We start from the raw sequence: 25818 nt of genomic DNA, 5'->3' as shown, positions 1-25818 counted from the left end.
ATAGCAGATAGGGAGTTTAAACATGGGTCGTCACATTCTCTTCCATCCTGGCCTCTCCACAAGGGGGTGGGGATGGGGCTGCCCTGCAGTACTCCGTCCCCATGTCCATTGGAGCTCACCCCCCGTGTTTATGACCTCAGAGAAAGATGAGAATAAGAGAGACAGCCTGGGGGTGGAGCATTAGGGACGCTCAGGCATGGCCAAGACCCTGCCGGGGGGCTGAGGACACCCTGCTAGTAACAATGCAGGACTCACTCAGCTCTGACTGGACCCAGGGTCTGCTCTGGGTACTTTGTCAGCTCACTGAATCCTTGCACACAGCCCGAGGCCCAGCCTGTCACTCTCCCCAGCTGAACAGACGGGGACTGACACAGCGGGGGCGGTAACCCGCCTGAAGTTCGGAGCTGATGGGTGGCGCCGCCGGGTCCAGCCCCGGCTCCCTGGGTGCCATCTGTGCCCTTAGCCGCTGTGCCATGCAGCTCATCACTAAATGCACCTCTAACACCTAGGAGGGTAGAGGCAGGACTGAGGCGGGACAATGGGGTGGCGGTGAGGGTGGGGGGAAGCTGAGACGGCAGAGGTTCAGATTCCCCCGCGGAGCCCTCGGCAGAGCCAGCCTCAGGGTGCCCATGGCAGCACCCTGGTGTGCAGCAGGGAGAAGGGGGTTTGACAGAATGCCCCCATTTCAAGTTACAAGAGCCTGAGGAGGGGGTGGGGGTGACGGAACCATGACTCAGCCTCTCCTGGGGGGTCAGCTGGCATGAATGACTCGGGTCAGAGAGAACTCAGGGGACCTGTATACTCTTGGGGTAGCTGCCGTGCAAACCCCGGCCCTGTGTGGAGGGACAGCCCACCTGGGGTTCCCGTAGAATCTGATGTCGAGCTGGCTGCCCCTGCTCCAGGTGGCATCGTGGGTCTTGCCTCTGTTCCCCTCTAGGAGACTCACCTTGCAGCACTGCTGTCTTGTCCCTTCCCCACCAGATACACAACACATAGTGGCCCAGTTGCCAGATATGGCTATCTGAACCTCAGAAATTTGCTGTCAATATTTCATGCTTCAAACAACACTGTCTAAACAACTCCAATGAAATATGAATGAACTGAGGTTTTTGACAAGCAGATAGCCAAGACAGAATACCAGGGTGATAAGGAGGAGAGGGGGTCAATGAGGTCCGGATGGACTGCTGGGACAGCAGCCACATCCCTGGACTCAGGCCCAGGGACTCGGCTTGTAGAGTCACCGGGAGCCTGGGTGCTGGATCCAGGGCTGAGCTGGGGGAGGTCCTCAGCACGCGGTCCTAGGGGTCCCTGGGAGAGGTCATGGGAAGGAAGAATGGGAAGAGCTTGCTCAGAGCCCCCGACGGTGCCTCCCTTGCAGGAAGGAGAGGGTACAGGACAATGGCCAGGGCTTATGTCTCTAGGGTCAGAGGACCAGAGAGGCGAGGGTTGGCAGGGCACTGGCTAGTCTCTGCCCTTTCTCCCTTGAGCTGCTCCAAGCCCCTGCTCAGCCTGCAGGGGACTTGGCACATTGACACAGCTTCTCTGGCTTGAACCTTCTGGGAGGGAGAGGGTGTCCAGCCTGGATGCGGCATGAAGGCCACATGATTGTGGTCGCGTCTCACCTCCCTCAGCCTTCAGAGGCCTCTGTCTCTGGGAGCCTCCTCCTCCAGCTCCTTCCTCCCTGACCAGAGATCACACAGTTCATGGGATCCCAGACCCCCAGGCCTCAGTTCCTCCATGGATAAAATGAAGCAGTTGGACGGATTTTCTGTGAGGTGCCTTTCAGACCTAACATGGGACAAGTTCCCCGGTCCACTGCCTGCCCTCGCCTTCCGCAGCAGAACCCCTGTGCAGGGGTCAAGGCGCTGCTGTCTGCAGTCAGAAGGTGACTGGAGGTATCTGGGCTCACCTGACAAGCTAACGGGAGGGTCTGCTGGAAGGTGAGGGGCTCAGGAATGGGAAAAAGTGGAGCCTCAGCCTAAGGGGGTGGGATGGAGGGAAGAGGGAGCCGCTGAGGACAGGGCTGGGATGGGGAACCAGGGTATGATGCCTCATGTCTGGTGTACTCTAGGGACATTGAATCTGAGCTTGTTTAACAAATGTGGTGGGAGTGGGGAAAGCCAGGAAGCAGGGATGACTGACTGGGGTCTTGTTAGCTACTGAGTGAGCAGCTCACTGTGGCTCTAAGTGGAATTGGTCACTGAGGTCAGAGTTCAGCTAAGAAGTGGGTTAGCTAGTAGGCCCCAGCCACTGCCCAGGAGCCGTGAAGTGAGGGGCTCTCGAAGTCTTGAGCACAACCAGAACTCTGTCTGAAAGCCATCTGTACCAATGAGAAGGACTCAAGGGCCAGGGCTCCCCCCAGACACACTACATCCCAGGCTGGCAAGGGTGGGCTGTCAGTAAAGTACGAGCCAATGGGGCATCTGAAATGGTTCTTTGGGGTCTGTCTTGCCAGGAGGCCTAGGCAAAGCTAAGGCAACAGCTTCAGAGCCAAGGTTTGTATTCAGGAGGGGCCAGAGGACCCCACGGGCTTCCTCGGTGGCCCAGTAGGTAAAGAATCCACTGTCAATGCATCAGGCGCAGGAGATGTGGGTTTGATCCCTGGGTTGGGAAGATCCCCTGGAGGAGGGCATGGCAACCCAGTCCATTATTCTTGCCTGGAGAATCCCCATGGACAGAGGAGCCTGGCAGGTTACAGTCCATGGGGTCACAGAGTCAGACACAGCTGAGCAGGCACACATGCAGAGGACCCCCCCACCCCCCACAAAATGAACTTTCTTGTCTAACCTGGCAGCACCCTCTCGCTCGCATTCGGCCAGGCAGTGGGCATGGAAGCAGCGGGGGTGTTTGGAAGTCAGCGGCAGGTCCTCTCAGCTCACCATAAGGGGCCACCTGCTTCCCCGGCCCAGGCCATTTCCAAGCAGAGAGGTGTCTAGTTGCTTGTCAGGAAAAAAGCTTCATCTAGATCCCTTCTGAAAAACTGACAGTGTTGATGGTAGCCACTGATTTCCCAGGCTTACAAAATTGGGGGGATGGGGTGGCCAAGGAGTTTTCTGTAATCCCTCACTGATGGATTAGATGGTGGGGCAGATCTCTCAGGAGCAATGGATGACCTTGAGAAAATGTGGATGTCAAAGGGAGAGAGAAATAATCTCCCTTCCTCAGACTGCTGCCAATAAGCCTTCTCAGCACTGAGGTAGTTGATGGAAACTATTCTGCTATTGCCTCCCAACTCAGGAGGCTGTAGCATTTGACTGAGTGATAAGAATTTGCCAGGCACTTTCTAATTACAATTATCATCATGGCTGTCTCTCTTAATTACTTTCTTATAATTAGCTGTTGCTTTTTCCTCAGCATTTGTGTACTTTGCAGATTTGCTGACATTTGAGAGCCCCAAAAATAGGGCCATTTGGGGAGGAGGCCAGAAAGGTAGGGAAAACGTGAGGGGAACAGATTCTTTTCAGGCAACCTGATAAACGTGGGGGCCTTTGCAGAAAGAAATTGGGGAAACCAAAAGATGGGTCATTTTCTGAGCTGATGGGGAAAGAGAACAGGGGTGGGATTGTAGGGACTGGGCTTTGTGGAGGGTCTCCCAGGGTTAAACCTTGGAGGAAATACTCTTTTTTAAAACTTGTTATGCCTTTGCCTGGAGAATCCCTTGGACAAAGGAGCCTGGTAGTCTACAGTCCATGGGGTCTCAAGAGTTGGATACAACTGAGCGACTGATACACCTATTCTATGAGATCAGAGTCTATGTGCATGAATTGTCCAGATTCCTGTACTCTTGCCATCCCCATCAGCTGTTTGTTTTTTTTTAAAAAGACATCTTCTAGTTTGATAGCCAAAAATGAGTGTTTCCTTTTTTTGGAGGAAATAACTCTTGAAAAGTCACCACACTGCCATTTCTCAGGCTTGGGTTTCATTTTAGGAAACAAGGCTGAGATGAAGCACACCCTGTTGAATCCTTTTCAGAGTTAGTTAAATAACTCAAGTCAGGAGTAGCTTGCTTGTCCCTGAAGCCAGAGATGCATTCTGAGCATCTTTACAAAGTGGATTGTGCTCCTTGACCAGATGGCTGGTTTTCACACTGGTCTTCCCTCTCTTCTGACCTCCCACAGCCTTGTGTACAGAGGAGTGTGTTCACGGCCGCTGCGTTTCCCCGGACACCTGCCACTGTGAGCCCGGCTGGGGAGGGCCTGACTGCTCCAGCGGTGAGTCTGGGGTCTTTGGGGTTTGGGCGGGGCCACAGCTCTGGCTGGGGAGGGACTTTGCCGTGGTTGGATGCCGAATTCTTTGTTCTGGGCTTGGGGTGCCTAGGCAAATGTGGGCATCGGGGAGGAAGAATGCCTACATGACGGTACTTGGGGTGGAGGGCTCTAGGGGCATGGTGGTGGTCTGGAGGGGCATTGCGTGTTGTGTGTGTGGGGGAACTGTGCAGTCATCTATGGATCATCTTTGGCTGATCCAAAGGCTCAGTGGGTGCTCACAGCGACTCTGACTTTTGATGGATGAAACACCTCTGAGTAAGGTCTTTGAGGCTTAAAGTGAGATTGAGATGCCACCCATGGGTGTCGACCCAGGACGTCACAGTAGCCAAGGTTTGGGCCTCAATGTGGCTAATTCAAAGCCTCAGTGGGTGCTCGCAGCGACTCCAGGGACTGATTTATGAGACTGGGGGGCCCTGGGATGCCTCTGCGTTCCCCAAAGGTAGAAGAACGGCATGCTTGTAGGGGGCGGTTACTGTGTTCTTACATCTCTCTGGGTGGACCATTCACACTCCCTGGGGGAGGCTCTCTAGTGAGCACGAGTGAGGCGGATGCTCTTGGACTGACCGAGTGACCCACAGCAGCACAGACACATCTCTACTGTGGGACTGCAGCCGAGTGCTCAGGGGCTTCTCTGCCAAGAGTGCAGCTGAAGGCGAGTGCGTCCCCTTTGGCTCATTTCCCCTACGTCCTCACAGACACCCCTCTTTCCAGTGGCACTGTTTGGGATCAGTGGTTGGCTAATGTTACGGTCTTGCTTGATTCCAAAGAGTCCTTGATTAGTGTTGAAGCCTAGTTCCCTTCCTGCTTTGAGCTGGGATAGGGTGTCTTTCTGTGTGTGACTCGAGTAGGTAACATAGCCAAGCTGATCCAGGAGGGGTCTATCCCCTATCAGTGACCCATCTTGGGGAGCCACCTCCCTGTTCTGCAGTGGTCCTGACAACTTAAGGAATGTTGGGTCCACACTGGCCCAATATGGTGCCCTTGCTGTCTTCTACTCTCTGCTGGGGTGACATCTTATTATGGTCCTCTTTTCCAAAGGCCTTGACTGGAGTCTCTCTGTCCATCCAGTCTATGGGAACTTACCAGGCAAAGCAAACTATTGGGTGTGATTTTGTTTGGGCCTTGTTTGGGTGGTTCTCTAGGCTTGGGGGGCCCAGGGTCAGTTTGAGGTGCTCCAGAGACTCTCTCTAATGTGTTGGGACTTCCATTGGCTATACTATCTTCTTCCTTCCACCCATTTCCCTGCTTAGAGGTAAGTTGTGCTGAGAAACAGGGCAGGGACTCCCCCAGGCAATGAAAAGTACACCTGGGGGACACGTAAGATAAAGAAATGTGTTCAAGCAGTCTTTCTGTGAGCACCAGAAACATGTCGGCTGAAATGTTGGAGAGCTTTTTCCCCTCTTATCTTTGTTCTGCTTTGTGTAACTTTGCCTACAATGAATCTTTGATGAGGAACTATCCAACTCAGATTCGGTTAACCCTTCTGGGACAGGTTTGCTTGCTGTTGCCAAATTATGATGTCAAGGGCGGTCTGCTGGAGGTTGAAATAGAGCATGATTCTTCAGGTCCTGAGTGCATGCAAATCGCCATTTGATGCTCACTGTTTCTGGACTGTGGTGGCTGCGGGACCTGGAGGGTTTTCTCAGACAGTCTGTCACTTCGGGTTTCATTCTAGTCCAGTGAAAGAAATGGAAGGGCAGCTGCCTTTGATCAATGGGACTAGGCAGTTTAGAGTAAATCTTGTGCCCGGAGTGTGTTTACCAAGCATGTAGCCCTGTTACTTCACAGTGTGAACACAAGCTGCCCAATTGCCATTCCCAATTCAGTCGTCAGACTTGGTGCTGAGCAGCTCACAACCTGTTTCCTCAGTAAATCCACCCTTGTGGGTTCAAAAGCCACCACCTTTGCATCTACTCAAGGCATGTATTCCTAAACTCACAGAAAGTCTTAAAAGAAGAATTCCAACCCTCCTTTGAGAGATGGGAAGATTGAATGAAGGGAATTCATAGATTCCCATTCTCAAAATCATTCAGAGCACTGACCATTTAGATGCCCTGCCAAGAAATTTCCAACCACTGCTTGAATCCCTCTATTAACAAGGAGCTCACTGCTTCCTATAGAAGCACATTCTGACTATTGAAAAGTTTTCCCTGTGTTAAGTTGAAATCCGTCTCTAGCTTCTACGAGTTGGTTCTCACCCATGATAAAGGCCAGGGCTGGGTGTTGGATCTCCATGACCATCCTTAGCATATTTGTGGTTTCTCCCAAGGAGCTCAGTGGACAGCAAATTGTGTGTGGGCAGATAGTCATCTTAGAGCAACTGACAGTAGTCACTGAAACCGTACAGATGATATCAGAGTCTCCTTCCACAGGTCAGGCCTTCAGGTACTAGAAGACAGCGATCACCTCCTTTCCCTCAGTTTTTATTTTCAAAGCTTCTTTGTTTCTTATATGACACTGTCTAAACTTCCTTCTCTATTTAGTTTCTCTCCGTTGGCTGTGGCCTTTATTCCTCTTGACTCTTGTTCCTAGATCTGACCACAGATGCAAACTCGTATGGAAAAATAATAATAGATATAGGTACCCTTTATTGAATTTTACTATGCACTAGGTACTTTAGTTCATCTTCTCATTTACTCTTTGCAACAACCCTATGACATGAAAATTATTATTAGCCCCATTTTACAGATGAGAAAGTTGAAATACAGAGAGGTTAAAGAACTTTCAAAGGACACCCAGCTAGTAAATGATGAAACTAGGACTACTGATCAAGCAAAAACCTAAGCCTGGACATGTAATTATTATGCTCTCTTTCCTTCTGGATGCTCAGCCTCTGTTAATACAGCCTGAGGGTGAAACAGGTCCTTGATGAGAGAACCAAGTTGCGCACAGGGGAAGGAAGGATCTGCTTGAAAGATGTGGCCCTGAGATATTGTCGTGGAAGTAGATGAATCAGCCATGGGACACAAATTGTGAATTTGTTTACTCTAAGCAAGCTGACCCTCCTTGCTATTGTGCCTTTGGACACCTGTCTGCCTGTGTGTGCTCTGCGGCGCCTCAGGGACTTCATGGGGCCCATGTCAATGGGGATGGGTGTCTCCATCAGCGCAGTATCTGGAGATTTCTGAATGGAGTCTCTTATTTGCATGTCTATATATGTGACATACTTGCAGGGAAGCTTGGATTTTTTATTTAGTCAAAGGCATCATTCTTGTTGGTGTTTTTTTCTGATTCTAAAAACATAGCTGTATGCTGTGTGCTGAGTTCACTTCAGTTGTGTCTGGCTCTTTGCAACGCTATGGAAGGTAGCCCACTAGGCTTCTCTGTCTGTGGGATCCTCCAGGCAAGAATACTGAAATGGGTTGCCATACCCTCCTCCAGGGGGGTCTTCCCAACCTAGGGATCAAACCTACATCTCTTATGTCTTTGCATTGGCAGGTGGTAATGCATTGCATTACCACTAGCGCTACCTGGTACCTGTTCATGTTTAAAAGGAAATTCAAATGGCACTGAAAGTATAGACAAAAAGTTAAACCCATACACCCAGTGATAACCTCTTCTGGCCTTTGAGTGGTTGCCTTCCCTGTTCTTTGCATATTTGCTCTTAAAGCTAGATGAAGACACATTTTTATTAGATCAAATGTGCTATTCTATAACTTGCTTTTTAAATTCAATTTATATCATATACTCATTTCCTTATCAATAAACATGAATCTCCCTTAAAATTTTTAAACGGCTTTATAGAATTTCATTTGATGGATTACTAAAAGTAACCAGTCTCTTGGTGATGGACATTTAGGCTGTTTCTGATTTTTCAGTATGTTAGGCTCATCATCTTTTATCCAATATCTTTGTTCCTTGTTGCTTTCAAAATGTAGATTTTTTTCAGAGTTCAGGAAAGTTTATGGTGACTAGATCATATATGACATATGCCTCCAGTGGAGTTTGGACAACACCTTGGGATGAAACATAGTAACATTTCTGAAGTGACATATGACCGATGACTTCTAGTGACATATAGATGATATATAACCACAAATGGCTTCCACAAAGATTGTGCCTCTAAATAAATTTTGGAAAATTAAAAAAAAAATTCCTTTGGATTCTTTAGAGATTTGGGGGTTGTGGACTTATGGATAAGGGGCTGTGGTCCTGCATAAAAATGCTTCAAGGATTCTTCCTACACGTGTATCTTTGCCCACGTGTTCCAATTTCTTTTTAGGATAAGTTCCTGGAAGTGGCAGGGAGGATTATAAAGATCCATCATCTGCCTGCTCCTGCCCTCTGTGGTTGCCAAGGGATTTATGACTTTGATAGACATGAAGGAGACGAATCCAGTAGTAGGACTGGGGGGAACTTTTCATTCTTTTACAGACTTATAACCCCATAGCCTAATTTCTTGAAAGCCTGGATGAATTTCTTTCTGCTCCATAAAGGAAATAAGGGGATGCTGATTTTTCTGGTAGGTAGACACGTCAGCTATTATGGATAATTCCAAGATGTTAGATGAACCAATATGGGCAAATGGAGTGGCTGTATGCTTGGTCATAAACTTCCATCCTATATAATAATGAAGAGTAAAAGGATGAAGTGTCAGTTTACACTGAATAAAGATGACAGAGTGACTCTTATTAAATTGCACTAATCTCACAAGTGGAGATAAAAAGAAAAAAAGTTTTGCCATATTGAATATCTAGCTTTTTAAAGTAATTAGGAATATTAAAGCACTGACAATGATTGAGATAGAAACATTATTCACAACTTTTATTTCCGCACTGGGCAATGGTCCAGTATATTTCATTTATGAGGTTTCAGCTGTAAGGAGAAGGACGTGAGCCAATTCCTAAATTAAATATGCCCTGTTAACTTTTATAAATGATACCCAAGAATCAACTTGAAAATTTCAGCCTTCATTGTATTATTTAATTCTTGTATTTCTTGGGTCCTGCTTCTCTGCCTCCCTTCCCAAGGTGCTTTGCAGTTTGGATTCTGGGTTATAGAGTGGCATTTTGGTTTGGGTTTCAGGCCACCCCAGAAGGGAGGATGGCAGGGTAGACATGGAGAGAAGTCAACTGCCTCTGCTTTCTCTGTAGTCTCCCATATTTTTAGATTCTACTGAACTGGTTTTATCCATGTGCATAGAGTGCAAGAGAGTAAAATCTCATTGCACAGTCTCTCACTATTTGTGGAAACCAACTCCCCCCACCCCACCCACCCTCCAGGCCTGATGCTCAGCATGAGACAGGACTGCAGAGCAGGCCTGAGTAATGAAGGCAGCGGGAACCAAGCTGGGCCACTACCAAGAGCAGCCTCTGCCAAGGCAAATGTGTTCTTATCTTGAATGGCGTGGGGGACCCCTGGCTGACTTGGCTTTCAACTATCCTTGCAGATGAAAATATAACATTTACCAGCTCAGAAATACACTCATACTCCTCAACTAGCCAGGGACTCTCTAGGTCAGTCCTTTTCAAACCACAATATCTATGTGCTAGGGATTTGTGTGTGTGAAAATATACATAACATAAAGTTTACTATTTTAGCCATTTTAAAGGGTGCAGTTCTGTAGCTTTAAGGACATTCATGTTACTGTGCAACCAACGTTATCATCCATCTCCAGTGCCTTTTCATCTTCCCCAACTGAAAATCTCTACCCATTAAACGCTAACTTCCCATTCCCCACACCCCCCAGCTACGATCAATCACCATTCTATTTTCTCTCAAAATTTGATGACTCTAGGTACCACGTATAAAAAGGATTATGTAACATCTGTCCTTTTGTGACTGGCTTATTTCACTTTGCATAATGTCTAAAACTTGCGTCCATATTGTGACATGCATTAGAGCTTCCTTGCTTTTTACGGCTGAATAATATTCCATTGTATGTATGCACTATCTTTTCTTTACCCCTTTACCCATCAGCGGACACCTGGGTGGCTTGTACCTGTTGGCTATTGTGAACCATGCAGCTATGGATGTACAAATATCTCTTCACATTCCTGCTTTCACTTCTTTTGCATAGGTAGCCAGAAGTGGTTTGCTGGAGCATGTAGTAATTCTATGTTTAATTTTTTTGAGGAGTCACCATACTATTTTCCGCAGGGTCTATACCATTTTACACTCTCATTAGCCAAGTACAAGGTTCTAATTTCTATATAGCCTTGTCAATACTTGTTAGTTTCTATTTTTATTAGTTATTGGTTTGGCCAGAAAGTTTATGTAGGTTTTTCTCTATCATCTTATGGAAAAACCCAAATGAAATTTTTAGCCAGCCCAATATACTGGTCATCCTAATGGGTGGAAAGTAGTATCTCATTGTGGTTTTGGTTTGCTTTTCCTTAATCATTAGTGGTGTTGAGTCTCCTTTCGTATACTTTAGTGCCCTTTTCTTCTTTGGAGAAATGTTCATTTATTTTCAACTGGGTTGCCTTGTTGGTACTAAATTGTAGGTGTTCTTTATATATCCTGGATGTTAATGCATTATATGTGATTTTAAAATATTTTCTCCATACCATGGCTTGCCTTTTTACTCTGTTGTGCCCTTTGATGCACAAAACTTTTAAATTTTGGTGAAGTCCAATTTATCTTTTTTTGTTCCCAGTACCTTTGATGTCATATCCAAGAAAGTATTGCCAAATCCAGTGTCATGAAGCTTTCCTCCTATGTTTTTGTCAAAAAATCTTATAATAGTTTCAGCTCATGCAAGTAGGTCTTTGATCCATTTTGAGTTAATTTTTGCTTATAGTATAAAGTAGTCCAACTTCGGTTTTCCTGCATGCGGCTATCAAGTTTTCCCAGCACCATTTGTTGGAGTGACTTTGGTAGCACTAGTGATAAAGAACTTGCCTGCCCATGCTGGAAACATAAGAGACTCGGGTTTGATCCATAGGTCAGGAAGATCCCCTGGAGAAGGGCATGGCAACCTACTCCAGTATCCTTGCCTGGAGAATCCTATGGACAGAGGAGCCTGGCGGGCTATAGTCCATAGTGTTGCAAAGAGTCGGACACGATGGAATCACCTTAGCATGCACGCTTGAAGCTATAGAGTTAAAATTTTCACCATGTAATGGCACATTAGTTACCTGAGCAGTGATTACTCTGAGCCTGTTTTCCCATCTATAAAATGGGAAGGTCAGCATGTATATTTCAGGTCTAAAAATCCCAGGATGCCATGTTTCTGGAAAGTGAAAATCCAGCATCATCTCGCCTAATCAAGGGCCTTCATGCCCTTCCAGCTGCTGACTTCTAGAAGTTGTCTGTTCTTTCCCAGCACCCCTCTCCTCCATGCATAGCCCTCCTGGGATTCCAGGACCTGGAAAGGACTGAGGGTGGGGGTGGTGGGCAGCCCTGAATGGGGACAGTGACTCATACCCTTGCCTCCCCCAGGTGGGGGCACCTGGGGAGCCTTGGCTGCCTCCTCTGGGAGTGGGCACAGAGGGGCGTCCTGCCAACCCGGAGGCTGCCGCTCACTCAGTGTTTTTCTCCCTACACGAAGCCGGCTGTCAAGGTTAAAGCAACTTCAGATGAATCACCAAAAAAGCAATTACGCTCGCTGCTCCCGCGTGCTGCTCTGCCCAGCCCGCGGCCCCTGGCAGAACCGCCTGGGCCGCCTTCTGCCGGCATCTGGTGCGCCCGTGGGCCTCCCCGGGCCGGCGGGCTCCGTGTCAGCGCACGCTGGGGTGCAGTCACCGTGACGGGGACAGAAGGGAGCTGCGGACATGGCAGCAAATGCTTTTTCAAGGTCTGCATGAGAGGGGCTGCTCTTCACCACAGAATCCTAATTTTAAACAAAAAGGTATTCAGTAGCCGGGCTAGTGCTGTGCTGGCTCTGTGTTATCTGTCCCTTGAGTTCCACTTAATGCGCATGTATTGAGTACTACTCAGAGGCCCACACCCCGGGGGTCTGGGGCTGGAGGAGGGTATTAGGATGAGGAGGGCACGGCCCCCATCCTCGAGGAGCTGTGAACAGAAGCCAGACCTACCAGTACCGAGGGGAGGGAGGAGGAAGAGTTGGGAGAGAGAAAGTTCTGGCTTCGATGGGAGATGGGGGGACCGAAGGGTTCAGGAAAGCCATACTGGGAGGAAGGAAGGAACCAGGTGTGTGCTGTGTCCCATTTTGAAGGAAGAAACGGAGGCACAGAGAGGTTAAATGATGCCCGAAGGCCCCACAGCCGGTGAGCATCTGATCTGGGTCTGTCAGACTTTCCCCAGGCCACTGGGGGTGGGCGTTGGGGGTGGGAAGTTGAGAAAAGTGAATGCCAACTCAATTGTGAGGAGCCTGTGATAGAGGCTGAAAGAGACTTGAGCAGGGTTAAGAGGGACTTTCCTGGCAGTTCAGTGGCTAAGACTCTGAGCTCCCACTACCGGGGGCCTGGATTCCATCCCTGGTCAGGGAACTGGATCCCACAAGGTGCAATAATGAGTTTGCATGGCTCAACTAAGGATCCTGTGTACCTCAACTAAGACCCAGTGCAGATAGATAAGTAAATACATTTAAGAGAGATCAACCCAGCCCCATCCCGAGTCCTGGGGGTGCTGTGGGCTGCAGGGGAAGGGCAGCAGCAAGATAGATCTGCTGGCCTCTCCATCTCTCTGTCCTTGAATGTCACCTCCACCTCCCCTTGCCTCTCTCTTTTTGAGACACCCTGGCCATGGCTCTGCTCTGGAAGCTGGTGAAGAGGATGATTTCCCCTACCTCCAGAGCTCGTTTCTTCCAAAAGTACCTGCCAGGAAGAATGGGAAATGATGGGGAGCAGATGCTGGGGATGCTCTGCTCTCACGGGGGTCCAGGCAAGTGTAGGGGTGAGGATGAGGCTGGGCAGGGGGCAGCCTCTGGAGACCCTCAACCCCAGGACTGAGAACAGCTGGTCCTCCCACCCTCCTTCCATCCTTGGGCCAGGTTGCTCTCCTGTGACAATGCCCACCAGGAAAGGAGGGGAGACCTGCTGAGAGAGCCCCCTTCCCGGGTCCAAGGGAGGAAAGTCATGGGGCAGAGGGGGCGTGGGACCACTGCTCCTCCTGCTCGTTGGGAGAAGGCGGCATCTCGGGCCTTTGGCCCTTCTCCCTCTGACTGTCAGACCAGGGGACATGACAGGACCAGTCAGTGCCCTCTGAGCAGGGCCAGGGGTCAGCAAAGCCTCAGCACATGTGGCCTATAGGAACGTCAGGTTTTGCACCTGAAGCAGCTGGAAACCGGGTGGCCTAGGGTCTGTGTGTGAGCTGCCTGTTCAAGGGGCTGTCACAGCCAGGGGCGGGAGGCACATCCTGCCCACCCCAGCTCTGGCCATCTGGCTCCCTGAGAACGAAATACATAAATAAATGACATGCAGTGAGTCTCAAGGACTAGGAGAGGAAGGAGGCTGGGAAAACCCATCCCAAATGTGACAAAAGCAGAAGAGAGGGACAACAGCCAAGCTGGCATCATTGACTGGGACTGGCAGGCAGTCCCACCGCCCCTCCAGAACACCGCTCAGGCATGGAAAGGACGCTGTGCGCCCCCCTACATACATGCGCACGCGCGCACGCATGCACACACGCGCGCACGCGCACACGCACGCACACACACACACACACACACACACACACACACACACACACACGGTCTGTACTGCCAGGGTGGGTGCAGGCGCTGGGTCTCCATGGGAAACACAGTTCCTGGGGGAAGGGAATCACGAACTGCTCGCACCGGCGCCCCAGCCCAGAGGACTGGCCGGGAAGCCTGACAGGGAAGAGGGGAGCGCATTCGCTCTGGAGTCAGGGGCCGGCTGATGCCGCTCCCACTCTCCGAGACCTGCCCCCGCCCCCGAGGACTTTGGGTTCTGGCCCAGTCAGCCCAGACCTGCTGTGCACCTAGCACCACGCCGGACGTGGACGTGATGACCTCATTTCATCTTCCCCCTGCCCCGTGAGCTGGGGATTATGACTCCTGTTTTGCAATGGAGGAAGCAGAGGTCAGAGAGGTTTAGCCATGCTCTAAGGTCACTCAGGACTTCCCTGGTGGCTCAGGGAAAGAATCTGCCTGCCAGTGCAGAAGACTGGGGTTTGATCCCTGGTCAGGAAGATCCCCTGGAGAAGGAAACGGCAACCCACTCCAGTATTCTTGCCTGGGAAATCCCATGGACAGAGGAGCCCGGCGAGCTACAGTCCATGGGGTCGCAAAGAGTTGGACATGACTGAGCGACTGAGCAAGGTCAGCCAGCTGCTCCTGAGTGTGTGCGGTACTGCGGAGTAGGTGGCCTTTGAGACTGACTGGGAGAGAGGTCTGGGCTGGCCTCATACTTAGATTCTTGCCTAACTCCTATCCAGCACTGACTAAACATACTGTCCTATTCATTATCGTTTGTTATTACTATTTCTATCTTTCAGCTGAGGAAACGGGTTTGTAGAGGTTAACTAGCTGGCCCCAGAGCACACAGCGAGTACGTGGCAGAGCCAGGATTCAAACCCAGGCCGTCAGTCTCTGGCAACCACATTTGCAGCTCTGGTTAACCCTTCTTTCCAGGGTCCTCTGCCTTCCCTCTCCAACCCCTCCCGCACTAGGAGGTGGAGAGAGAGCTACAATGCAAACCCGGGTCCAGTCACTTCCCTGCTCCCTTCTGCCTGCCTGGAAGTGCCCAATTCCTTGCCCAGGCCTTCAGTGGCCCTCTGGGTCTAATGCCTGCCAGACTTTCAGCCTTAATTCCTTCCCATGACCACCCCACCACCACCCCTTCCTCTCCTCTAGCTTCCCTTTATCCACTGATCCACTGCGCTTCTGCCTTCGAAGCCCAGTTCAGGCCCTGATCCCCATAGACCTTGACTGTGTGTACACAACCAGTGTGGTCCACGCCACCCCGGACGCTTGCTGTTTGATTGTGTTTCCTCTCCTTCCAGCCCCCAGGCCCAGAGACCTTTCTGTGGCAGGGCCCAGCTCTTCCTTGTCACTGTGACCCCAGGGCCTGCCTACTGCAGGCACCATGCACACTCAGCCTGGGGCTCATTGGGATCCAGAGGATTTACTCTCCCTTTTTATCATGTTTTCATTCTTCCAGATGCTCTAGTGGTGGTATTTGGACCAGGGAGGAGTGTGGGGTTCTGGGATGGATGTTCAGGAGTATTCAGTCCCAACGTTCCTTGATCTTCCAAAGCTTCTCACATATCCACGTTGTCCAAGGATTAAGATGGGAGGCCAGGAGTCAGACTGGTCGATTAAAGATAACGAGGCCACAACCAGCTGAAAAGTGGGAAAGATGCCAAGAAGGCAGTGGAACCAGAGCTCAAAGAAGGATGAGATTTGAAGTTTGATAGTCTGGTATGGAAAGAGAGGCCATTCCAGGCACAGACCCACAGAAGCAAGAGTACCAAATGGCAAGCAGGTCTGTGTGGCTAAAGCAGAGTGCCTGGTGTGGAGAGTGGGAACACCGAGAGGCTGGGCCAGGTGCTGCGGAGCTCTCACACAGCAGTCCAGGGAGCTTGGGCCTGAGTGCATGGACCATGGACTCCTTGGCTCCCTTTGCATCAACTGAGTCTGCACTGTGGACTGGGAGCAACTTTTAAACTCCTTCTTCCAACTAACCTGGACTCAAGGTCTGGTAAAGGAACAGAGGGCATGCTGGGGGCTCTGGCCTTCCCCTCCAGTCCTGGCTAGTCCCTCCAGGCCAGCTGGGCCACACTCTCCTTCCCCTCCCTGACTTCAGGCGACTGAAGCAAGCTATCTAGGCATGGTATGGGAAGCAGATTGGATGGCTTGGGGGAGGGGAGTCTGCCGTGATTCAGAGTTAGAGAATGGATCTGGGCAGGGGCTAACCCACAGAGGCCAGGTTGGATGTGTTGATACCTGTCTGTCTCTCTGGCCAAAGCAGGGGAGGCAGATGTGATGGCCAGGAGAAACATCTAGAATAGCCTAACTGGCTCCCAGGACCTCTGACTTCCAGCCGACCTCTCAGGGACCGCTTGACCCCCCAGCTCCAGGCCTCAGACACCAGTGGGGCCCCAAGGCAGGCAGCAATCACCCAAAAGAGCTGCAGCAGCAAAGGCCGTGGCGGAGCTGAGAAATCTGTCACCGTCTAATAAGTAAAGTCCGTTCTGGCAGCCTGGGTAATAGGCCTCAAATTGAATAATTAATAAAGTTATAAAAATATGTCTACTATATGGCCAGAATAATTCAGCCCAATTAGAAGCAATTATTTCTTGCAGTTAATGCCACTCGTTTTTCCTTGTGAACAGCTCTCTTAGCAACAGGATAGGATTCGTAGCTTTGGCTGCCTACTTGATGGGTTCTGTTGAGACCGAATCCTCCGCTTGGGCTTCTTTCTTTCAGATGAGAATCCCAAGAATGTCCGTCTTTCCATCCATCCGTTTATGCATCTCTCTGTGAAAGTGTTAGTCGCTCAGTCATGCCCGACTCTTTGTGACCCCGTGAACTGTAGAGGCTCCTCTGCCCATGGAATTCTCTGGGCAAGAAGACTGGAGTGGGTTGCCATTTCCTTCTCCAGGGGATCTTCCCGACCCAGGGATTGAACCCAGGTCTCCTGCTTTGCAGGCGGATTCTTGACCCTCTGAACCACCAGGGACTCCCAACCACCTCCATGACTCTCTGAAGCCCAAGCATCTCTCTGACGATCTTTCAGGTTGTCCATTCGTCTGTCCATCGTTCCATCTGTCTATTCATCCCTTCACTCACTCCTCCATCCGTCTGTCTGTCTGCACATGCATCCATGTATTCATTCATCCATCTACCCATTCATTTAGCAGATACTTCTTGAGTCCCTTCCATGTGCCAGACACTGTTCTAGGCTCTGGGCATATAGAGATGAGTAAGACCTTGCCTCTGCCCCAAGGAACTCCCAGCTCAGGCAGGTGAACCTTTGAATGGTGTAAGTTGTCATTCCTGTTTCTCTTCAGAGGTCCTGCTGAATGATTTTTGTCCTTTATCTCTTATGTATCTCAGGAATATATATATTCCTGAGATACATACATTCTCTCTCTCTCTCTCTCTCTCTCTCTCTCTCTCTATATATATATATATATATATATATATATATATATCAAAACACATTAAAAACACATTATAAAACATTTCATTTCAAAACACATTTCTCTCTATAGAGAGAGATTTGGAGTTACAACTGGCTTAAGTTACTTAATAGGTTCTTTCCCAAGATGGTTCAGCTTATTCCCCTATGTCTGAGAGTGTAAGGATCTTGTGGCTTCAAAATATGAATACCCACTGCTCTGGGTCCCAACCTTTTATCGGGCGGAGGTCAGGGGGTGCAGGTTCCAGCTCTGCCCTGGCCCCTGCATTCACTGACCTGGATGTGACATTGACTTTTTCTGGGTCCATCTGTAAAATATGAAGAATCACTGTGCTATTGTGAGCTCACAGGGACGACAGGAGTCGAGATGCTTAGGGGCACCCATTGGAGACCCAAGTTTGCTTCCTGGAACATTGGCCATAAGTTGAATTCTGAGATAAATCAACTCATACTTTATAGCCATCTTGCTGGAAATCCTTCCACAAAGCCAGTGCTCTTTTCGCAGTGAAGATGCTTTCCTCCTGATTCTCTGCCGGGACACTGAGAATTTTCTCTCTTTTTTGGGCTGCGCTGGATCTTTGTTGCAGCGTGCGGGTTCTCTGTTGTAGCACATGGCCTTCTCTTATTGTGGAGCATGGGTTCTAGAGCATGTGGGTTCGGTATCTGTGGCACACAGGCCTCTCTAGTTGCAGTGTACAGGCTTAGTTGCCCCATGATATGTGGGATCTTAGTTCCCTAACCAGGAATCAAACCTACATCCTCTGCACTGGAAAGTAGATTCTCAACCATTGGACCACCAGGGAAGTCTCAAGAGACTTTTCTTATCCTGCACCATGACTCGATTCTTTAAGTCTCCATAGAGCCCTTGTTGTAAGCCCATCATTGTGCTAGATGAATCTGATAGAAGTATCTACTCAGGTATATTATAATCATCAAGCATTTATTAGGGGCCTGCTTTATTCCGGGCTCTGGAGATGTAGAAAGGTCCAAGCCTCCAGCCTGTCCTAGAGTTGGCCTCTCTGATTTGGGTTTCCTTTTACCTTGTTGTGAATCAGGATATCAGAACTGACAAAACAAAGTGAAAAGGCAAGGTATAGGATTGGTATCCAGAATATTTTTTGAATTCTACTAATCAGATCAGCCATTCAAACACTGGCAAAGAAACATGCACTTCATAGGAAAAAAGATATTTTGATGGGCAGTAAGCGTATAAAAAGATGTTCACCTCACTGATAGTCAAGGAAATACAAACTGAAACTAAGAGGTGCCGCCTTGTCACACCCAACTAATTGGGGGAAATCTATTTCTGATAATACCGAGTGTTAGGATACAGGCAAATATGGACACTTATATGCTGCTGGTGAGTCTGTGAACCAGCAGCACCACTTCAGAGAGAAATTTGATAATTTTAAACAAAACTGAAAATTATACAGGGACTTCCCAGGTGGCTCAGTGGTAAAGCATGTGCCTGCAATGCAGGAGATGCGGGTTCGATCCCTGGGTCAGGAAGATCCCCTGGAGAAGGAAATGGGAACCCACTCCAGTGTTCTTGCTGGGAAATACAACAGAGAAGCCTGGTGGGCTACAGTCCCTGGGGTTGCAAAGACTCGGACACAACTTAGTGACTAAATAATGAGAATGAAAGTAATACCCCATCATAACATGTCTCTCAAATATTTTTTCTATCACAACCTATATTAGGAAATACATTTCATATTGTGCCCAAGAACATAGATACCCACACGCTGATATTTTAAAATCTCTTTAATTTATTTAAATGGTAGTCATAAGCCTTTATATTGATTTCATGACTGTCTTCTGGGTTACTCCCTGTAGTTTGAAAAACTGTGCCCCAGAGAACCTCTCCAACATGTGGATCCCTGCCTGATTTTTTGTAAAGGTAAAAAGCCGCAAATAACCTCCAGGTCCCTCAGGAAGGAAATGAATAAATTCTAATATATTCATACAATGGGATCTCCACAGCAGTTAAAAGGAATGAAATAGCCCTATACCTGTCTACTCAGATGAATTTCAAATATATAATATTGAGTAAGAAAGGCAAGTTGCAGAGGGCTACATGCATACCATCTGATATCATTTATATAAAGTTTTAAAACATCCAAAATAATGAATATATTATTTATGGGTACATTCAGATGTAGTAAAAGCATTAAAACAGACATGGTAATGATAAACACCAAAGTCAGACTATACTCAGGGAGGGAGGAGGAAGGGATTTGGGAGTGATACACGAGGCATTTCAGCTATGCAATGTTTTATTCTGAAATAAAAATATCTGTAGAAAAATAGGGGAAATTAAGACTTGTTTGATGAATACACTGGTTTAATTTTCTCTGCATTTTGAAATATGCTTGAAATACTCCCCATGCAAGACAAAAAAGACTTCTCCACCTGTCCAGTACCCAAGCTCATATGAAGCAAAAAGTGTGTTTGTGTTAAACTGACTTGCTCATTTCTTTCAATTTGGCTTACCAGATGTTTATGGAACACCTTCTATGGGTCTGACAATGCCAGGTGTGAGGTGTGTGGCATAAGCAGGAAAGTGGGGAGGATATTACAAGCAACAGTTTGGAGCACAGCAAGGGCACAGACTGCTCTCCCATTCTGGCCGTAAAGAACAAATTAAGGGACTTCCCTAGTGGTCCAATTTTTAAGACTCCGTGCCTCCAATGCAAGGAGCGAAGGGTTTGATCCCTGGTGAGGAACTAAGATCACCATATGCAATTGACCAGAAAAAAAGAAAATAAAATCATCTTTAGGGAAAAAAGAGCAAGTTAACACACATGTCACAAAATAGGGCCCAAAGATTATAGCCTGTGTCCTCCTGGGGAATCATGGAGGTCTTCCTGGAGGAGATAAAGACTGAAATGGGCCTTGAAGGACAGAGAGGGATTGACTGACAAGACACTCAGGAAAGGAACCTTGAGTTCCAGAAAGCTCTGGGTCTGCAGGGAAAGGACCGGTGACAGAGCAGCTCCGGCCTCTGAACTGGGGTGCTACAACCTGCACGGGACATGCACTTCTGACGGCAGGAAATAGACACACGGAGCGCGGAGGCGAATCTAATTTACCACAAGTGCCGAGGACAGCTAGAGTCCTGGAGGCTGCAGGAGATGAGAGACAGCTTGCCTGCTGCAGAAAGGCGCTGCCTCTCAGGGCCAGCCCACTGCATCACCCATCTTCCCATGAGGGCCCCTGCAGGGAAGAGGGGGGTTGAAACTCTGCTGAAATTCCAGACCCTTAAATTTATTTGACCAGCTCTCAATAAATTGCTCATGCCAGAGGCCTCACCATCCATCTCTGGGTGGACTACACAGGATGTATCTGTCTTTGATGGCTCGGGGACATGTCCACATGTCTTGCCAGGAAGCAAGCCCCTAAATCCTCCTCTGACTTGCTCCCCTCCTCCGACCTTGAGGCTGGTGCCAACTTTGTGTCATCTATCAGCCCTGGCTGGTTTCCTATTAAGGTTCTGCTGTTCCCTTGGAAAAGTCGCCACCTTAAATCAAAGAGTGCATAGGACAAGGGTGGGACAGGGGAGCTGGGGCCAGTGGGGCGAGAGCAGGTCAGGAAGATGAGGTCCTGGTCCTACTGCTGGGGTAAGCGGGAAACTTTTCCCGGACCTTGGCTCTGCAGCCTGCCTCGGACATGCTGTCTAGGACATGCTGTCTAAGGACAAATTGCCTAAGCCCTGCGTGACTTGAAAAGACTGCCCCGGGAGCAGCTCAGAGGTGAAACAGCTTCCTAGAGTTCTCATGAGAGCCAGCAGGGAGACAGCTTAGGGAAAGCTGACCCACAGCACTGACCGCGTTCACCCTTCATTCATTTCACCCTCAGTACATTTCACTGTCATAATACATTTGTATTGGGTGCCGGATACTGTGTGCCTATTCTAGGTGCTGGGGAGACGGCAGTAATCACAGAGCTTACTTTCTAGAGAGGGAGATAATGAAGAAGCACAGCAATAAATCTGGTAATTCCAAATGTTGGTATGAAGAAAATACAACAGCAATGAGTTCGAGTGAGGGAGGCAGAGTGGCCAGGGAGGCCTCCCTGAGGAGGGGACCTTGGAGCCACAGTCCTGAACAATAAGAAAAAGCAAAGCCCAGAAAGTTTACGCATGGCCAAGCCTTGACATGTGGCCTCTTTCTGACTCAGAAGAGCAGAATTTGCTTTATGGGTGGAGAAAGAAAGAGTTAGTCGTGTCTAACTCTTTGTGACCCCGTGGACTGTAGCCTGCCGGGCTCCTTTGTTCATGGGATTTCCCAGGCAAGAATACTGGAGTGGGTTGCTATTTCTTTCTCCCAGGGATCTTCCCAAACCAGGAATTGTACCCAGGTCTCCTGCATTGCAGGCAGATGCTTTACCATCCGAGCCACCAGGGAAATCCCTGTGGGTGGAGGACAATTGCTAAGCCAGGCTCTGTTGATTTACAGATGGATAGCAAGTCTCTGCCCACACAGGTGCCTTCACCTGTATTCTAGTAGGCATGATGGCCCAAGCACCCAAGGAACTCCAGGGCAGGGTGCTTGGGACCGCAGCACTGAGCTGAAATCTCAGAGAAGGTGCAGGTCCCTTCCAGCTGGGAAGAGCAGGGAAGGGCTTCCAGAGGCCAGAACACATGCAAGGCATTATCTGGCAGACCCAGGCGTGAGAAGGGTGCTAGGCCTTGATTGTGCTCACTGATTCCCTTGGCTGCTGGCCCCTGGGTGGCTGCATGTGTCCTACTAATTACCCAATAAACCGAGTTGATTCTTGGAGCATTGGGCATGCAGATGACACATATTACCTCATCGGCAAAAGAATTACGGGCAGGGAGGAATTTGGAGTTGGAACCAGCTTTCTTTGAATAACTGGCAGCAGGATGAACAGTATGGATTGTTTTTTGCCTTGCTGTTGCTGTGCCAAAGGAAATCACCGAGGTTTCCCCTCGTTTCTGCTGTGCATGTCTCCCGCTCCAGGTCACAGCCCTGACTAGGAAGCAGGAGCCCCGGATGGTCCAGATCGCAGGAGATGATGGGTCTCTGATGTAGCTTTGGGGCTTCTCTGGGGATAGCATAACCCACCGAGGCCGGTCTGCTGTTGAAATGAGCAACTCTCTTTTATGAGTCAATATCATTTGCTTAGCAAATAAAGATTAGCAGTACAGACTTCTCTGTTTTTGCTCTCAGCTCTAAATGTCTCATGTACACCCGTGGTGGATTCATGTCAATGTATAGCAAAACCAGTACAATATTGTAGAGTAATTAGCCTCCAAAAAAATAAATAAATAAAAATAAACAAATGTCTCCCAATGTGGTCACAGTCAGAGGGTCAGGAGGACAACCAAGAAATGCAGTGACTTGCCATGCAGCTTGGAAGCTGATGGGCTGATGACTTCAAAGGGAACTCCTGGAGCGCAGATGCTAGGCTAGACCCTGGGGACACCAGGTGGAAAGAGGTAGCCCTATCCTTAAGGAATATAGAGTCTAGGAGACAGGCAGGTGAATCAGTGTGTGACAGTGTTATGCAGGGCAGGGGGTGGGTAATGAGGGAGGGGGCAATTCCATAAGGTGGACCTTGGGTGCAGTTTCCCCGCCTCCCAGGGCAGGTGTGGGCAGCCGAGGTTTGCTCACAGATGAGTTGCCGTGTAGCGGGTATCATCTAGAACGAATGTGCCTTGGAAGTTTTTGGAGCCCAGCTCTCCGACTGTTCACCACAAGCTCTGATTGAAGGGATAGCCAGGTCTGACTGAGTTCCTGCAGCTCCCACGCTTGTTTCTAAACCCAAGTCTCTAAGTTCCTTCGCCAAAGCTGGGCTTCCCAGACCCTGACCGTCCATGGGGGTAGCCTTGGGGTTGATCCTCTGGCATGCAGTCCACTGCCCCAGAGATCAGATGAATGACTTTTACCCCCATCTTTCCCTGAATGTCGTCCCCAGATCACCAGGGTCATTTCCCCAGGGCTTGAGAAAAAAGAGGGGTCTAGTACTCTTCCTAATTAGGTGCATCACCCGCAATGGAATAGCGATTAGGCTGACAACTGACTTCTTGACAGCAATGAGAGAAGCCAGAGGTAGCAGAATGCCTTCAACAGGCCGAGACAAAACAATTGGCAATCTACTACCTTTAAGAAAATAATTTTCAGACAAATAAAAACTGAGAGAGTTTACCACCAAAGAGCTCACTAAAGGGATATTAAAGGAAGGACCCTCTTGAAAAAGAAATGGTGGACAAAGACATTGGTAATATGTGAGCAAAATAAAGCAACATTGACTAAAAAAATTTTTTTTCTCTTTAAATAGGAAGTTATAGCCCACAGGCCCAGTCTGTTCCATGGCCTGCTCTTATAAATAAATTTTCATTAGAACACAGCCACACCCATCTGCTTCTGGGTATGTGTGACTGCTTTCTCATTATAATAGCAGAATTGAGTAGCTGTAACCGGGATTGTCTTGCCCGCAAGGCAAAAATATTTACAATCTGACCCTTTATAGAAAACCTTTGCTGACTCTTATGTTAGAACATTAGAATTTTTGGCCCCAGTATTTTTGCCCCAAAGTAATAAATGCCTTAAAGACAGGATGATCAAACCTTTTCACCACCTCAGAGAATATAGTAATAACAACAATAATAGTAGCAACAGTAAGGCTGGGCTAAATGCTGACCCTGTTGAATTTAAGAGCACAGGTTCTGGAAGCAAGTTGCCTCCTATACTAACTTCACCATTGTCCCGCGTGTGGGATCTTGGCTAATTATACGATGCTTCTGTGCCTTGTTTTTCTCTTTTGTAAAATGATGGCTACTCTGGGGAGTTGTTGTGTGAGGTGACTAAGGTATTATATGTAAATAAGTTGTTACCTATGCCTCAACAAAGTGAAAGTGAAAGTCGCTTCGTCATGTCAGACTCTCTTTGACCCCACAGAGCCCATGGAATTCTCCAGGCCAGAAGACTGGAGTGGGTAGCTGTTCCCTTCTCCAGGGGATCTTCCCAACCCAGGGATTGAACCCAGGTCTCCCACATTGCAGGCGGATTCTTTACCAGCTGAGCCTCAACAACTTCAGTTCAGTTGCTCAGTCGTGTCCGACTCTTTGCAACCCCATGAACCAAAGCACACCAGGCCTCCCTGCCCATCAAACTCATGTCCATCACGTTGGTGATGCCATCCAACCATCTCATCCTCTGTCGTCCCCTTCCCCTCCTGCCTTTGATCTTTCCCAGCATCAGGGCCTTTTCCAATGACTCAATTCTTCGCATCAGGTGGCCAAAGTATTAGAGTTTCAGCTTCAGCATCAGTCCTTCCAAGGAATATTCAGGACTGATTTCCTTTAGGATTGTCTGCTTTAATCTCCTCGCTGTCCAAGGGACTCTCAAGAGTCTTCTCCAACACCACAGTTTAAAAGTATCAATTCTTTGGCATGCAACTTTCTTTAGAGTCCAGCTCTCACATCCATACATGACCACAGGAAAAACCATAGCTTTGACCAGACAGACCTTTGTTGGCAAAATGATTGTTCTGTAAATGCTGGTCTGCTCATGTCACCCTCATGGAAAACCTCCTATTGTTGCCAGCTACAGGACCCTGCCATCCAAACCTGCCTATGCAAATTCAGAAGCAAAAAAGAGTGATGTAAATTTCTGAATTAAATACTCAGTCTGGGGACTTCCCTGGTCCAGTGATTAAGACTTCATCTTCCAAAGCAGAGAGTGTGGGTTCAGTCCCTGGTCAGGAGTTAAGATCCTACATGCCTTGCAGCCAAAAAGTCAAAACATAAAAATATTGTAGCAAATTCAATAAAGACTTTTAAAATGGTCTACATTAAAAAAACTTTAATAACAAAAAATAAATAAACACTTGGGCTGGCAGCTTCCTCTCTGAACTTAATTAGACTTGGATAGTGAAGGACACTTGTACTTGGGGTCTTTAACTTGGTGTCATTATCATTCCCGTTTTACAGATGCAGAAACTGATGTTGAGACAGGGTAAGGGGGCATGAAAAGCAGGACTGGATCCAGGCTGTCTGACTCTGGAGCACCTGCTACTCCCTGGTGACTCCCGGCCGACTGAGTCCCTGGCTCATTGCAGACGCCTGTGCTTGGCGGGTAATTCCTCTACTCCAGGCAGTGTCACCGGGGCAGGGGGCTTGGTACAACTGATTACCCAGTCCCACTCCTGACCAGCATCCCCTTACAGAGGGACCGAAGAACAGCCCAGCAGCATCTGGTCTCCTCTGGTTTGGAGCCCACGACCACTGCCTGATGGGAGGGGCCCTGACAGCGAGACTTTGAACACAAAGGGGGAGCGGAAGGAGCACTGGGCTTAGGATTATGATGCCTTGATTTGAATCCCAGCCCTGCCACTAACTTGATGTGTGACTTCTGGAAGTCATTCTCCCTCTTTGGGCATCAGTGTCCTCATTTATCAGATGAAGACTTTATATTTCATTGGATCAGTGGTTCTTAACAGGGAAGGTAGGTTGCCTCTTGGGACGTTTTGTGTCTGGAGACATTTTTGGTTGGAACACTTGGTGGGGGGGCGTT

General features: G+C 48.7%; 1 protein-coding gene across 20 annotated transcripts in view; it reads left to right on the top strand.

Annotated features, from left to right (window-relative positions):
* Positions 1–25818, top strand: part of MEGF11 (multiple EGF like domains 11) — a 391832-nt gene that overhangs the window by 183122 nt on the left and 182892 nt on the right. For all 20 annotated transcript variants that reach the window (XR_011258066.1, XM_069595447.1, XM_069595455.1 and 17 more), the window contains one exon: positions 4119–4211. Coding sequence is in view for 19 of the 20 variants with exons in the window: in XM_069595447.1 (XP_069451548.1) it covers positions 4119–4211 (93 nt within the window). In the remaining variant the exon portion in view is untranslated. The remainder of the gene's footprint in view (positions 1–4118; positions 4212–25818) is intronic.

This window comes from Ovis canadensis, chromosome 7, assembly GCF_042477335.2.
Source record: "Ovis canadensis isolate MfBH-ARS-UI-01 breed Bighorn chromosome 7, ARS-UI_OviCan_v2, whole genome shotgun sequence".
Taxonomy (NCBI): Eukaryota; Metazoa; Chordata; class Mammalia; order Artiodactyla; family Bovidae; genus Ovis; species Ovis canadensis.
Note: the sequence above shows the minus strand (reverse complement) of the source record. Positions and strands in the feature narration are given on the sequence as shown.